This window comes from Onychomys torridus, chromosome 21, assembly GCF_903995425.1.
Source record: "Onychomys torridus chromosome 21, mOncTor1.1, whole genome shotgun sequence".
Classification (NCBI taxonomy): Eukaryota; Metazoa; Chordata; class Mammalia; order Rodentia; family Cricetidae; genus Onychomys; species Onychomys torridus.
Window position 1 is genome coordinate 35595372 of NC_050463.1, and position 12767 is coordinate 35608138.

The 12767-nt window shown below is 41.1% G+C and overlaps 1 protein-coding gene across 1 annotated transcript in view; it reads left to right on the forward strand.

Moving 5' to 3' along the window:
• Positions 1–12767, forward strand: part of Itsn2 (intersectin 2) — a 103903-nt gene that overhangs the window by 34239 nt on the left and 56897 nt on the right. The window contains exons 7-15 of the mRNA XM_036170334.1: positions 24–120; positions 1423–1562; positions 2751–2814; positions 3336–3473; positions 4179–4264; positions 5232–5494; positions 6254–6403; positions 8735–8875; positions 9989–10076. Coding sequence (XP_036026227.1) covers positions 24–120; positions 1423–1562; positions 2751–2814; positions 3336–3473; positions 4179–4264; positions 5232–5494; positions 6254–6403; positions 8735–8875; positions 9989–10076 — 1167 coding nt within the window. The remainder of the gene's footprint in view (positions 1–23; positions 121–1422; positions 1563–2750; positions 2815–3335; positions 3474–4178; positions 4265–5231; positions 5495–6253; positions 6404–8734; positions 8876–9988; positions 10077–12767) is intronic.

Genomic DNA, 12767 nt, shown 5'->3' on the forward strand with positions numbered 1-12767 from the left:
TGTCTCTCTCTTTTCCCCCACAGCTTTGCCTCATGCATCATCTTACAGTCTGATGATGGGAGGATTTGGTGGTGCTAGTATCCAGAAGGCCCAGTCTCTGATTGATTTAGGATCTAGTAGGTATGAAAACTTAATGCATAGAACTTTGTCTGCTTTCAGTGTGGATTAGGTTATTCTTTGTAATGAACAAGTATAAATATTTAAGATAAGTTTTTTCTTTTGTTGTTGGTTTTCTTGTTTTTTGAGACAGTCTCACTGTGTAGCCCTGACTGTCCTGGAACTCACTCTGTGGCCTAGAACTGGCCTCAAACTCAAAGATCTGCCTGCCGCTGCCTCCTGAGTGCTGGGACTAAAGGTGTGTGCCACCACACCTGACTGAGGTGGTATTTTTTAAATTTAGAAAGCACAAGTATTGTTTATTACCTGCCATAGAAGTCATCATAGTTCTCTTCAAAACAGTTACAAAGAGCTACATTTCACCAGAAAAATATTGTCTTGTAGCTTAATCATTGACTTTTGTGACTTAATTTTTTTCTTAACATCATTGAACCATAGTTTGTAGCAGGGATCTTAAAAGGTCTAATTAATAAAATCAAACCTGAGGCCAGTTATTGGGGTGAATGCTGGAGGATCAGAGAAGCAGAACAAGCCACAGCTTCCTTACCTTGCCAGTTCCTCAGCTGATCTTGTTTCCTCAGACTGGAAGCCTCTCAGTCCTCATCCAGAATGAATCTCAGCTGAACTGCTGCTCAAAGCCTAAAAGCTTAACCAGCCAAATGCTGCTAGTTTCTGGTCTTCACACCTTATATACCTTTCTGTTTTCTACCATCACTCCCTGGGATTAAAGGCTGGATTTCTGGGATTAAAGGCTCACGTGTGTCACCATGCCTGGCTGTTTCCAATGTGGCCTTGAACTCACAGAGATCCAGAGGGAGTTCTGTCTCTGGAATACTAGAATTAAAGGCGTGAATGCCACCATTTTCTAGCCTCTGTATCTAGTGGCTGTTCTCTGACCCCAGATAAATTTACTAGGGTGCACAATATTTTGGGGAACACAATACCACCACAATAGTTATATTGAACCATAATAACAAAGTAAGAAATGCAGACAATAATGTTTTTTTTTTTTGAGCTGAGGATCGAACCCAGTGCCTTGCACTTGCTAGGCAAGCGCTCTACCACTGAGCTAAATCCCCAACCCGACAATAATATCTTTTAAGTGTGTTTGGAAGATAGGAAATGGCATTTTTAAAGGCCCTGGACAGTAAAATGTCTGGAATTATAGGTTCTTAACAGATGGAGCTGTAGGTATCTGTTGCCATTATATTATATGAGGAATGATTCTTAATGTCTTTGTCTTATATAGTTTAATTAAATGTATTTTATTCGGTAACATAAAGTCTTAAATCCATTTCATTATAGCTCGACTTCCTCAACTGCTTCCCTCTCAGGGAACTCGCCCAAGACCGGGACCTCAGAGTGGGCGGTTCCTCAGCCTTCAAGATTAAAGTACCGGCAAAAGTTTAATAGTCTAGACAAAAGCATGAGCGGATACCTCTCAGGTAACTGGAGCAGAGTGCGCGGGAGACTGTTAGTCTTTTATGGAAACTTTTTGAGAAACTATTACTTGAATTGGTGCTTTGTGTCTCATCTAAAGTTCTAACATTCAAGACATTTAGAAGACATTTCATGCATAAGAATATTAGAAGTGTATAATTATTGAAAGATGGATTCAATTTGATTGCTTCCCTCACATTCTTATGCCAAGTTAAGTACAAGGGTGTACATCCCACCTTTTGGAGAAGCATCTCTCAGGAAGGGCAGGCTTCATCTTGTAGCTTTGAAGTGAATGAAAGCCCCGACCACAGGGTGCGGTAGGGCAGCCATTAGCCTTGGCTCCCTGAGAGGCAGTGCTGTTTCTCGCCCTTTCGTTGCTCACTGTCTGCGCTCTAACTCACATGTGTCTGTGGACCATCGGAGTTCACTTTAGAATATCATGTCCACTTCGATGGCGAAGCGGCCATGCACAGTAGAATAGGCAAGTGTGTCCTTCCTCCTAGCAATCACATTCCCTCTCCTCTCAGCAGATAACTTAGGTCTGACAAAGTGAGTGATGATCAAGGAAAGAGGGTCAGGAAAGACTGATGTCTGTCTTGAGTCCTGGCATGGACAGCATTGCAGTTCATAGAGAAGAGAGAGCGGTTTGGAGTGGGAACTGGGAGAGGGCGTGATGGGGGCAGAGAAGTTTGAGACATCCCTTTTTTTAGTTGCCTGTGGAACATACATGTAGGTTTTTGGTTGGCTCTACACGTATAAATAAAGAGGTGAGGTTTGGGCTGCGATGTGCATGTAGAGGTCATCAGGCTTCAGATGCTCAGGAGTCCCAGGGGGCAATGACAGCCGTTAGAGATCAGGTAGGAGGAGAGACAGTGAAGACAGAGGGGCAGGAGGACAGCATGCCGGGAGAGGTGTGGGGGAGGTCTCATCTCCACGCCAGTGGCTTGACCCTTGCTCTCAGAGCTGTGCGGAGCACTGTCTTGCTAGAAGAACATGGAGGAGCACCCCAACCTCACTAATCCCAGACTCTGAACTCTCTGGAGCAGTACTGTGTTTGATTACTCCGGAATGTGCAGTGCCTGGGCCCTGGTACAAACATTCTGTCAGTCAGTGTTCCAAGAAAGCAGCAGCATTTCTGCATGGCGTCCAAGAGGCTAAAGTAGTCTCTCTTCCTGGTTTCCTCTCTCAATCAGGCTTTCAAGCTAGAAATGCCCTTCTTCAGTCAAATCTGTCCCAAACTCAGCTGGCTACTATCTGGTGAGTCTGTCCATTGATGATTTCAGTTATAGATTATCTATTATCAGAAATCCTTCTGGAAGATCGTTTCGGAAAACACAAACAGAAAAGTGATTGTTTCTGTGGAAATTTATAACTCAAGCATGCTCCATAAAAGTGGGCATTTGAAAGTTAATAGTCCCTGGGAAGCATACGTTCTTGAGAACTTAACCTGTATTTTATGTGACACTGTCGTTTTCTTTTATATAATGACTTACGTTGCAATCATTTTTAATATAGTGAATTGAACATGACATATGATAAGCCGCCTTCTCAGAATGGGCAGTTGCCGTAATGAGTCAGTGTCTTCCCTCTCTCTGGGGCTATGAAAAGTAAGGTGAAAACTGACTCATTTTTCTGTAGGTTTATTTATATGCTGCTAAAACATATTAGCCTAGCATTTGTGCTGTCATTATTATCGCTCATGAAAATAAAAGCTATACTCTGAAGTTAGTAAAAACCCGGTGAGCTTTGTACACGGTGAGTTGTCCCATTTCCTGCAGGACCCTGGCTGACATTGATGGTGATGGACAGTTGAGAGCCGAAGAGTTTATCCTAGCGATGCACCTCACGGACATGGCCAAGGCTGGACAGCCGCTTCCACTGACCTTACCTCCTGAACTCGTCCCTCCGTCCTTCAGGTCAGCCTCTGGAGCTGCAGACTGGGTCTCCATCACTTAGGAGTGATTCTTTCCTCAGAAGCTGTGCTGTAGTTTGGAGGAGAGATGAATATTTACTCTTTGATTTTCATATTCAGTGCGTCATGCTAGGAAGGAGTAGATAACAGGAGTTGTTCTCACCATGTTAGAGAGAAGAAACGTATCAGTTTAACCGAAGAGATGAGAAAAACTGCCCAAGAATAGCAATTAGGGGATTCTAATATCCAGGTACTTTGTACATCATAACTACAGGCCAGACTGATTAATTATTCTTAGTACTGTATTTTAAATATTAACTTGTTGAATTTTTTTTGTTTTGGTTTGGTTTGGTTTGGTTTTTCGAGACAGGGTTTCTCTGTGTAGCTTTGCGCCTTTCCCGGAACTCACTTGGTAGCCCAGGCTGGCCTAGAACTCACAGAGATCCGCCTGCCTCTGCCTCCCGAGTGCTGGGATTAAAGATGTGTGCCACCACTGCCTGGCAGACTTTTTTTTGTGTGTGTGAGCTGAGGATAGAACCCAGGGCCTTACTCTTGCTAGGCAAGTGCTCTACCACTGAGCTAAATCCCCAACCCGAATATTTTTGAATACTGAAATATATTTAAATATAAGATTACTGTTGGTAACCTGTATTTTTTAGTCTGAAAAGTCTCAGACTGTGTGATGTTTTTTGTTGTTTGCTTTTCTTAGGGGGGGAAAGCAAATTGATTCCATTAATGGAACTCTGCCTTCATATCAGAAAACACAAGAAGAAGAACCTCAGAAGAAATTGCCAGGTGTTAATTTTATACTTTTAATTAATTTGTTTATTTTAAAATTAAAATTAGTTGTATTTACTTTAAATTTTATTTTGAAGTACAAATAAATTTTAGTGTTTATAGACTTACAAATTATATGTTATATGAAAAATTAATGGGTAGAATGTGTGTGTGTGTGTGTGTGTGTGTGTGTGTGTGTGTGTGTGTGTGTGTATTACTGGGGATTGAATCCATGGACTTAAGTGAACAAGCCAAGCATTTCTGTCACTGAACTATGTCTTAACAAAGAGTAAAACTGAAAATGATGAAGGAAGAGGGAAAGTGTGTATGTTTGGAAAATCAGTGTTTTTCCACATTAGGGAGATGAAATCAGATGGAGCTTTGTAATAAACTCTTTAGCTTTTAAAAAAGTTGTAAATGTTCCTTGAAAGGGTGTATCCATGATTATTTTAAATTATTTTAAAGGTTTGTGGGGTTGAGGACTTAGCTCAGTGGTAGGCCCTGGGTTGTAGAGTGGTAGGCCCTGGGTTCAGTCCTCAGCTCCAAAAAAAAAGTTTGTGAAGACTGGGGTTATAGCGCAGTAATAGAATGTGTGGCCAGCGCATGCAAGGCCGAGTTTGATTCCCCAGCATGGCAAAGCACACCAAACCAGAAAACTGCCTTCTTCAAAAAGTGAACGACATACAGCAGATAGAACACAACCTTGGCTACTTAAGAAGGCACTGAGAAAAGGTAAACCAATTATTCTTACTGGCTTGGATAGTCAAAGTATGCTTGAATAAGTTCAAGCATAGACAATTGTGGATTTAATTGAGAGTAAGAGCACCCAGATGACTCCTAGACCAGAGTGGATTGAACCAGACAAGAGGTTCTGTAGGTTGTGGAGGAAAGCATACAGTCTCCATTTATCTCTCTCTCTCTCTCTCTCTCTCTCTCTCTCTCTCTCTCTCTCTCTCTCTTCCTCCCCCTTGCTCCTTCCTTCTAGTTACTTTTGAGGACAAACGCAAAGCCAACTATGAGCGTGGAAACATGGAGCTGGAGAAGCGACGCCAAGCCCTGCTGGAGCAGCAGCAGAGGGAGGCGGAGCGGAAAGCCCAGAAAGAGAAGGAAGAGTGGGAGCGCAAACAGAGAGAAGCTCAAGAACAGGAGTGGAAGAAGCAGCTGGAACTGGAGAAACGCTTGGAGAAACAGAGAGAACTGGAGAGGCAGCGGGAGGAAGAGAGGAGAAAAGAGATAGAAAGACGGGAGGTAGTTTTCAAGTTCTTCCCTACGGACGTCACTGACTGGATGACTGAGCGCCTTTCATCCGCGAGGAATAGCTGACCTTTTCACTTTTTCCTGCCTCCCATCTGTGTCGGGTCTCTCCACCCCGTGCAAAACTCAGTTCTCCTTCCCTGGACCTTGTATGTGGGGCGAAGGGCTGGCTTCCTGGCAGAGGTCTGTGGAAACCTTAGTGTGTGCAAGAGAGGCCGAAGCAGGGGAGGACTGAGTGCGCAGCTGAGCTCAGCGATGGCCACAGTTAATTTGACAGCAGGTCACTGGGTGAGGAGGGCAAGCCTAGGCCTCGGAGTCAGTCTGAAGACGTGAGGCCCCGGGAGGTGAGGCTGCAGAGAGAGGAATCCAGAAGCAGGCCCTAGTAGAGGTCCAGGAAACACTGGCTGTGTGGTAACGGGCCAGGAACGGAACACAGTAAATTACAGTGCTTTGAAAAATTATGAATGGAACTGTTTCTCCTCTGATCCCAGAACAAAAGCATAATTATTTCTCTTGCTTTTTATACTTAGGAAGCCATCGTTTAGCTTATTAAAAGAAGGATGACTATAACCAAAGATGGTCTGTGAAGTAGTGAAAAGTGATGAATAAAAGCCACTCTTAGGGTCTCGTAGGCCCATTGAGAAAACGAAGTTCCTCACCTGCCCCTGGGCACTATGGCCACTCAGTCCTAAAGGTTTTGAATGGTGCAAATTTCTTTAAATTTAAAAGTTAACAATAATTTGGTGTTTTTAGGCAGCAAAACAGGAGCTTGAAAGACAGCGTCGTTTAGAATGGGAAAGAATCCGTCGGCAGGAGCTTCTCAATCAGAAGAACAGGGAACAGGAGGAGATCGTCAGGCTGAACTCGAAGAAGAAGAGCCTCCACCTGGAGCTGGAAGCAGTGGTATGGCCGAGGCTTACCGGGACGTTGTCTGAACAGTGCTGCAGGCTTACCGTCCAGGGTTTGCGTGAATTACAAGGGGCCGATTGCTTAAGGGGGAAAACAACCAAGCTGCTTGCCCTCATGATCTCACCCCATACCTCGAAGTTTGAAAAACTCGTTTTTAACTGACATTAGTCACTCTACTTAACTGACTTGTACACATCCAATGCTGGAGGGTGAAGTACTCTGAAATGCAAGCGGAGAAGATAAAAAGATAGAATCCCATAAGCCTAGCCTTGCTAGAATGACAAGTTTGCATGATGAATGCTTACCTATAATCTAGAACCAATTGGAAATCGTCTTAATCTAAATATTGCTTAATATTTTTTGTTGGCTTGAATTGCATTGAAATAACTTTTTTTTTTTTTTTTTTGAGCTGAGGATCGAACCCAGGGCCTTGTGCTTGCTAGGCAAACGCTCTACCACTGAGCTAAATCCCCAACGCTGAAATAACTTTTAAAAATAAAATATGCTAGGTGATGGTGGTACACGCCTTTAAGCCCAGCACTTGGGAGGTAGAGGCAGGTGAATCTGTGAGTTTGAGACCATCCTGGTCTACATGGCGAGTTCCAGGACAGCCAACACTACACAGAGAAATCCTATCTTGTAAAAAATTAATAATAATAATAATAATAATAATAATAATAATAATAATAAACAACAATAGCTAAATAATACAAAACATCATGATATCTTTAGTCAGAAAGATGATATTTTATGGCTTTAAATTACTTTGTATACAAACCATAATTATTAATCATGCCTTAGTGCTACAACAGAGATCTTAAACATTTAGCTTCTGGGTGCTATGTGTGTATCTATCAGAACCATCATCTTGATTGTGTGGTTTTTTTTAGAAATGGGAGAAGATTGGACTGACCAGATAAAGACACTTGCTGCCACGCCTGGCAAGCTGAGGTCAATCTCCAAGACCCATGTAGTGCAAAGAGATAACTGACTCCCACAAATTGTTCTCTGAGCTCTGTGCACACCCACACATATACACACAAAATAAAAAAAATATAAAAATAATTTAATATAAGAAAAGACGCCGGGCGGTGGTGGCGCACGCCTTTAGTCCCAGCACTCGGGAGGCAGAGGCAGGCAGATCTCTGTGAGTTCGAGGCCCGCCTGGGCTACAGAGTGAGTTCCAGGAAAGGTGCAAAGCTACACAGAGAAAACCCTGTCTTGAAAAACCAAAACAGAAAAGAAAAGAAAAGACCTTAACATTGCCTGTTTTTCCTTTAAGGTTTAGGGTAACACACCAGCGCAATAACATGGGTCAGTATTTGGAGAGGTTCAATCTGCTCTTACACATGTTAAAGATAAAATAAGCTCTAGAGTTTATGTAACATTCCTTTTAGTGTGTATTTTTCAAATATAAGACATGCTATCTAGTCAAACTTTCATCAGTGATAACTCAGTTTTCCCCACCTCATGTATTATTGCTAGAGCTATAATAACAAAATACCACAGGCTGAGAAGACTAAACAGCAGAAATTGTCACAGTTCCGGAGGCCAGAAGTCAGGGGTTCGGTTCCCGGTGAGGCTACCCTCCGTCCTCACACATTTTTCTCTGTGCACGGGCATTTCTGGTGCATTGTCTGTCTGTCTGTTCTCCTCACAACGACACTAGGTAGATTGGATTAGGGCCCACTCCAAAGACCTTTTTTGACCCTAATTGCCTTCTTAGAGTGTGTTTCTCTAAATATTAGACAAATGGCTGGGGGTGAGGTGACAGTTCACCCTTACACCCCACCTCACCCTCCATCTTAGACCTTATTGAGAAGGTCTACTCTGTTCTTCCCTCCCCAGGAAGGGAAGAACGGGGTACTCTGTGCATAAGGAAAAGAGGATTAGTGTAGGAGAAAAGGACTGAAACCCAAAAGTTCCTTCTGGACATTTTTTAACTAAAGGAGATTAGAAAAAACATTGAAGGAAGAAATAGAAGCTAGAGAACATTTAAAGAAAAAATTAAATATACTTTGAGATTGTTTATGGTAGTTATAAATACGTAATTCAGAAAAAATTTAGTGTGTTGTATTTGTGCTTTTTCACATAGCATATGGGATCTTGCTCTCTGAGAATGATTTGTTTCTTGCTAATAATTCTTCATATAAATATGTAAAATGGACCCCAATGGATTATAGACATTTTTCTGAGACTGACTGTGACTCCTAAGTGTCATTTGAAATTTAACTAAGTAAAAGTATTTTTCTCTTATTTTTACTGCATTTGATCTTCCTATAGGATTTTTTTTTTACCATATATATGCCTATGATTTTCCTATAGAATGGAAAACATCAGCAGATTTCAGGCAGACTTCAGGATGTCCGAATCAGAAAGCAAACACAAAAAACTGAGCTAGAAGTTTTGGATAAGCAGTGTGACCTGGAAATTATGGAAATCAAACAACTTCAACACGAACTTCAGGTAAGTGTTTTGCAGCTGAATGGACCTTCGACACATGGGGTCATCAGCAGTCTTCCTGTAGATAGTCAGTCAGTGAGTCGGGAGCCCCTGGCTTTCTGGCAGACTGTGATAGAAAAGATCAGGAAGTCCATAGCTAGATGTGAGCTAGGTTCTGCTTAAATTCATGTAGAAACACACTTCACTCTGAACTTCAATAAAAATTCTCTTTCTGTGCTGTTTAGTCCATTTGCAGATCAAGGCACTAGTACTACCTGACATGGATCTACACTACCACAAAAGTAGCATCTTCTTGCTGTACTCTCACATGGCCAGTGAGCAAGGCGGGACACTAATCCCTGTAGTGAGGGAACGTCCTCATGGTTCGATCACTTCCTACAGCCTTACCCTTACCACTATAGTGTTGGGAGTCATGTGTCAGTCCTGGAATTATGGCAGGACACCCGTATTTACACCGTATCATGCATTACAATGAAGTTGTTACTATTAGGTTTAGGAAATTCTGAGTTGAAGTTACTCTTTTCAGAACTGTGGTGAGAAAATATTAAATGTTTCTCTCAGAGACCTGGTATTTCTTTGCTTGTGAAGTGGAGTCTGGTTCAATTATTGCTGTTTGAAAATAGGGACACTATAAGTATTCTCCACCTGGAGAGTCTTCTCACATAACCTCTTTACTGCAAGGATGGGTAATTGGTCTTCCCCTTGTCACAGCAGGGCCATTTCTTCCGTGGTTTAAAACTGCTTCCCCGCTTCTCCCCAAGACCTTGGTCGCTCTGTGACACATACTTATGTATTATGGAGTGTCGTGGCCTGTTTACATGTGTTGTCTAGACACAGAGACCCCTCTCATTCTTTGCCAGCTGTCATCCATTACAGTGCAGAAAAGTTGAAGTCTCTAGAAACGCTCCATTGATGAAGGCGTTCTTTATTACCTTTAAATTTCAGCTGGCCATTCATCAGTATTTGATTAAATAATTTCTCTTTATATCCTATATAATTCTATACTACAGCCATGTAGTATTTCTATTGAGTCTTAAAGTGATTAAATCATGTTTTAAATTTTTTCAAAAAATTCTTAGACATATTTTAATCAGATTCTAATTTTCTTTTTTAAAGGAATATCAAAATAAGCTTATCTATCTGGTACCTGAGAAGCAACTACTAAATGAGAGAATTAAAAACATGCAGCTCAATAACACACCTGGTAAGTCTCTCAAGTTTTGTTTTGTTTCCTTTCTGAATAATTGTCATTTTAAAATGGCATTATTCCACTAAAATGATATTTTGCCTGTAAGTTAAATTTTTCAAAATAATGTGAAAAATATTATCATAAGTTGTATTAGCTACTTATCTCATAGTTGTGACCAGATACCTGACCAGAAGTAACTAAAGAAAGAAAAGGTTGCTTTTCGCTCACAATTTGGACAAAGATACCAAGTAATCAGTGGTGAAGCATAATGGTAAAGCATGATCTCATACAGGAATAGTATAGGGAAAATGGATAAGCACATGCAAAAGGGTGAAATTGACCCTTGTTTTCCCTACATGAAAATCAACTGAAAATGAATTACAGACCTAAGCTTGGGCATAGGAGCTCATGCCTGTCCCAGAGCTTTGTAGACTGGGGCAAGCCGATTGTCATGAATTTAAGTCCAGCCTGGGCTGCACAGCAAATTAATTCCGTGTCAACCTGGACTGAAAAGTGAGACCCTGTCTCAAAACCAACAACCAAGATAGAGTAAAACCTAAATATAACATACAAGCTGTAAAGCTCCTGAAAGAGGACAGACAAACGTACCTTGATATAAAGAGATTTGCCACCATTTTAGCATACTATTTTTATTAATTCTCTGAGTTTCGTACAGTGTGCTTCAATCACTTTCCCCCACTCCTCCCTAACTCCCCTCAGGTCACCCCTGCCTCTTCATCTCACCTCCGCCTTCACAGCGTCTGTCTGTTTTAGCAGGACTTTTGAAAGTTATTTTATTTATTTATTTGTCTTCATGTGTGTCTGGGCAGTACATGTGTGCAGTGCTTGAGTGGCCAGAAAAGGGCATTGGATCCACTGAAGTTGAAGTCACAGCAGTGAGCCACTGTGTGAGTGCTGGGAACCAAACTCCAGAGGTCTGGAAGAGCAGCCGGTACTCTTAACTACTGAGCCAGCGCTTCAGCCCCATTAACAGTTTAACAAAAAGCACCACCTAGAAAAATAGAAACAGGAAATTGTCATAGAAATAGTCTTTTTTTATATATTATCAAAAGCTCAAGAAACCTGAAACAGGTCATTCTGTAGCCCACTAAAAGAATTCTGCACAGCCAAGGAGATACCCAAGATGCAAAGCAGGCCACAGAGAGAAAAATATCTGTGAATTACATATCTGATAGGGGTTTGATATCTAAAATATATAAGGAATTCATACAACCCAATACAGAAAAGTCCCCAAAACTAACAGAAAAACTCCATATGGTCCAACTTAAAAATGGGAAGAAGACTTGAGTAAGCTTTCCCCAAAGAAGAGATAAAGATGACTTCTAGATATTTGAGGAGTGATCACCACTGCAGATCCTGGAATTAGCCCTGCAGACCTGTTAGGATAGATGTTATCAGAAGGATAAGAAATATGAGGTGGTGAGAGAGGAAAATCTGGCACACCATTGGTGGGGATGTAAATCAGTAGATGTGATAGAAAACATTAAGGCAGATCCTTGAGTCATTAAAAATTAAACTACCATATGACCCACATCTGAGTGTGGATCTGAAAGAAGTAAGTCACTGTCTCAAAGGAATGTGTGCACACTCCATGTTCACTGTAGTGCCTGCACAATAGCCAAGTGTGGAAGCAGATGACTGACATATGTGTGCACTCCATGTTCACTGTAGCACCTGTACAAGTGTGGAAGCACATGTCTGATATATGTGTGCACTCCATGTTCACTGTAGCACCTGCACAAGCGTGGAAGCAGATGTCTGATATACATATGCACTCCATGTTCAGTGTAGCACCTGCACAAGTGTGGAAGCAGATGTCTGACATACGTGTGCACTCCATGTTCAGTGTAGCGCCTGCACAAGTGTGGAAGCAGATGTCCATCATATATGTGCACTGCATGTTCATTGCAATACCTACACAATAGCCAAGTGTGGAAGCATATTCATCAACAGGAAAGCAGATAGAGAAGAATGTGTGTGTGCACATGCATACACACAAAAAGTGGAATATTCTACCTAAAAAAAAAAAAAAGAGGAAAGCAGTGTCATTTGTGACATGGATAATCTGGAGGCTGTAGACTCAGTAAAATAAGTATGGAAGTAAAATGTGTGTGAGCTCATGTGTGAAATCTAAAAATGTTGAACTAAGAGAAACAGTAGAATGGTACTTTTCACCATAAAAAGGATTAGTATATTAAAACAATAGCCATAATGTAGACTGCTGTGGAAATGGACGAGATCTGCATGTCCTAATTAATAAGATATATTGTTAAATTTAAAATAACTGAAGATAGGGTGTGTGGCTCGGTGGTAGAGTGCTCACCTAGCATGTGTGCATGAGGCCCTAATTCAATCTCCACTATCGCCAAAATTAAAAGAAACAAAAATATAAATAACTAAATATGTGCTATAGAATGCTGTAGATAATGTGAGCCTATTAAGTAGAAGTCTGGTGAATACACACATATCTAAGTACAAATGCTTAAAAGGAGAAGTTAGGGTTTTAGATGAAGGAGGACTTAACTTTTTACTCTGTGTGTTTAATTTTATTTAAATTCTATACTTGATTTCTATACCTTAACAATACAAAATTTTAGAATATGTATTTAGATAGTAATGTTACTATTTTATTTTAATGGAAAACACTATGTTTATACCTAGTTCCTATATTCTTGTGTAAATTTT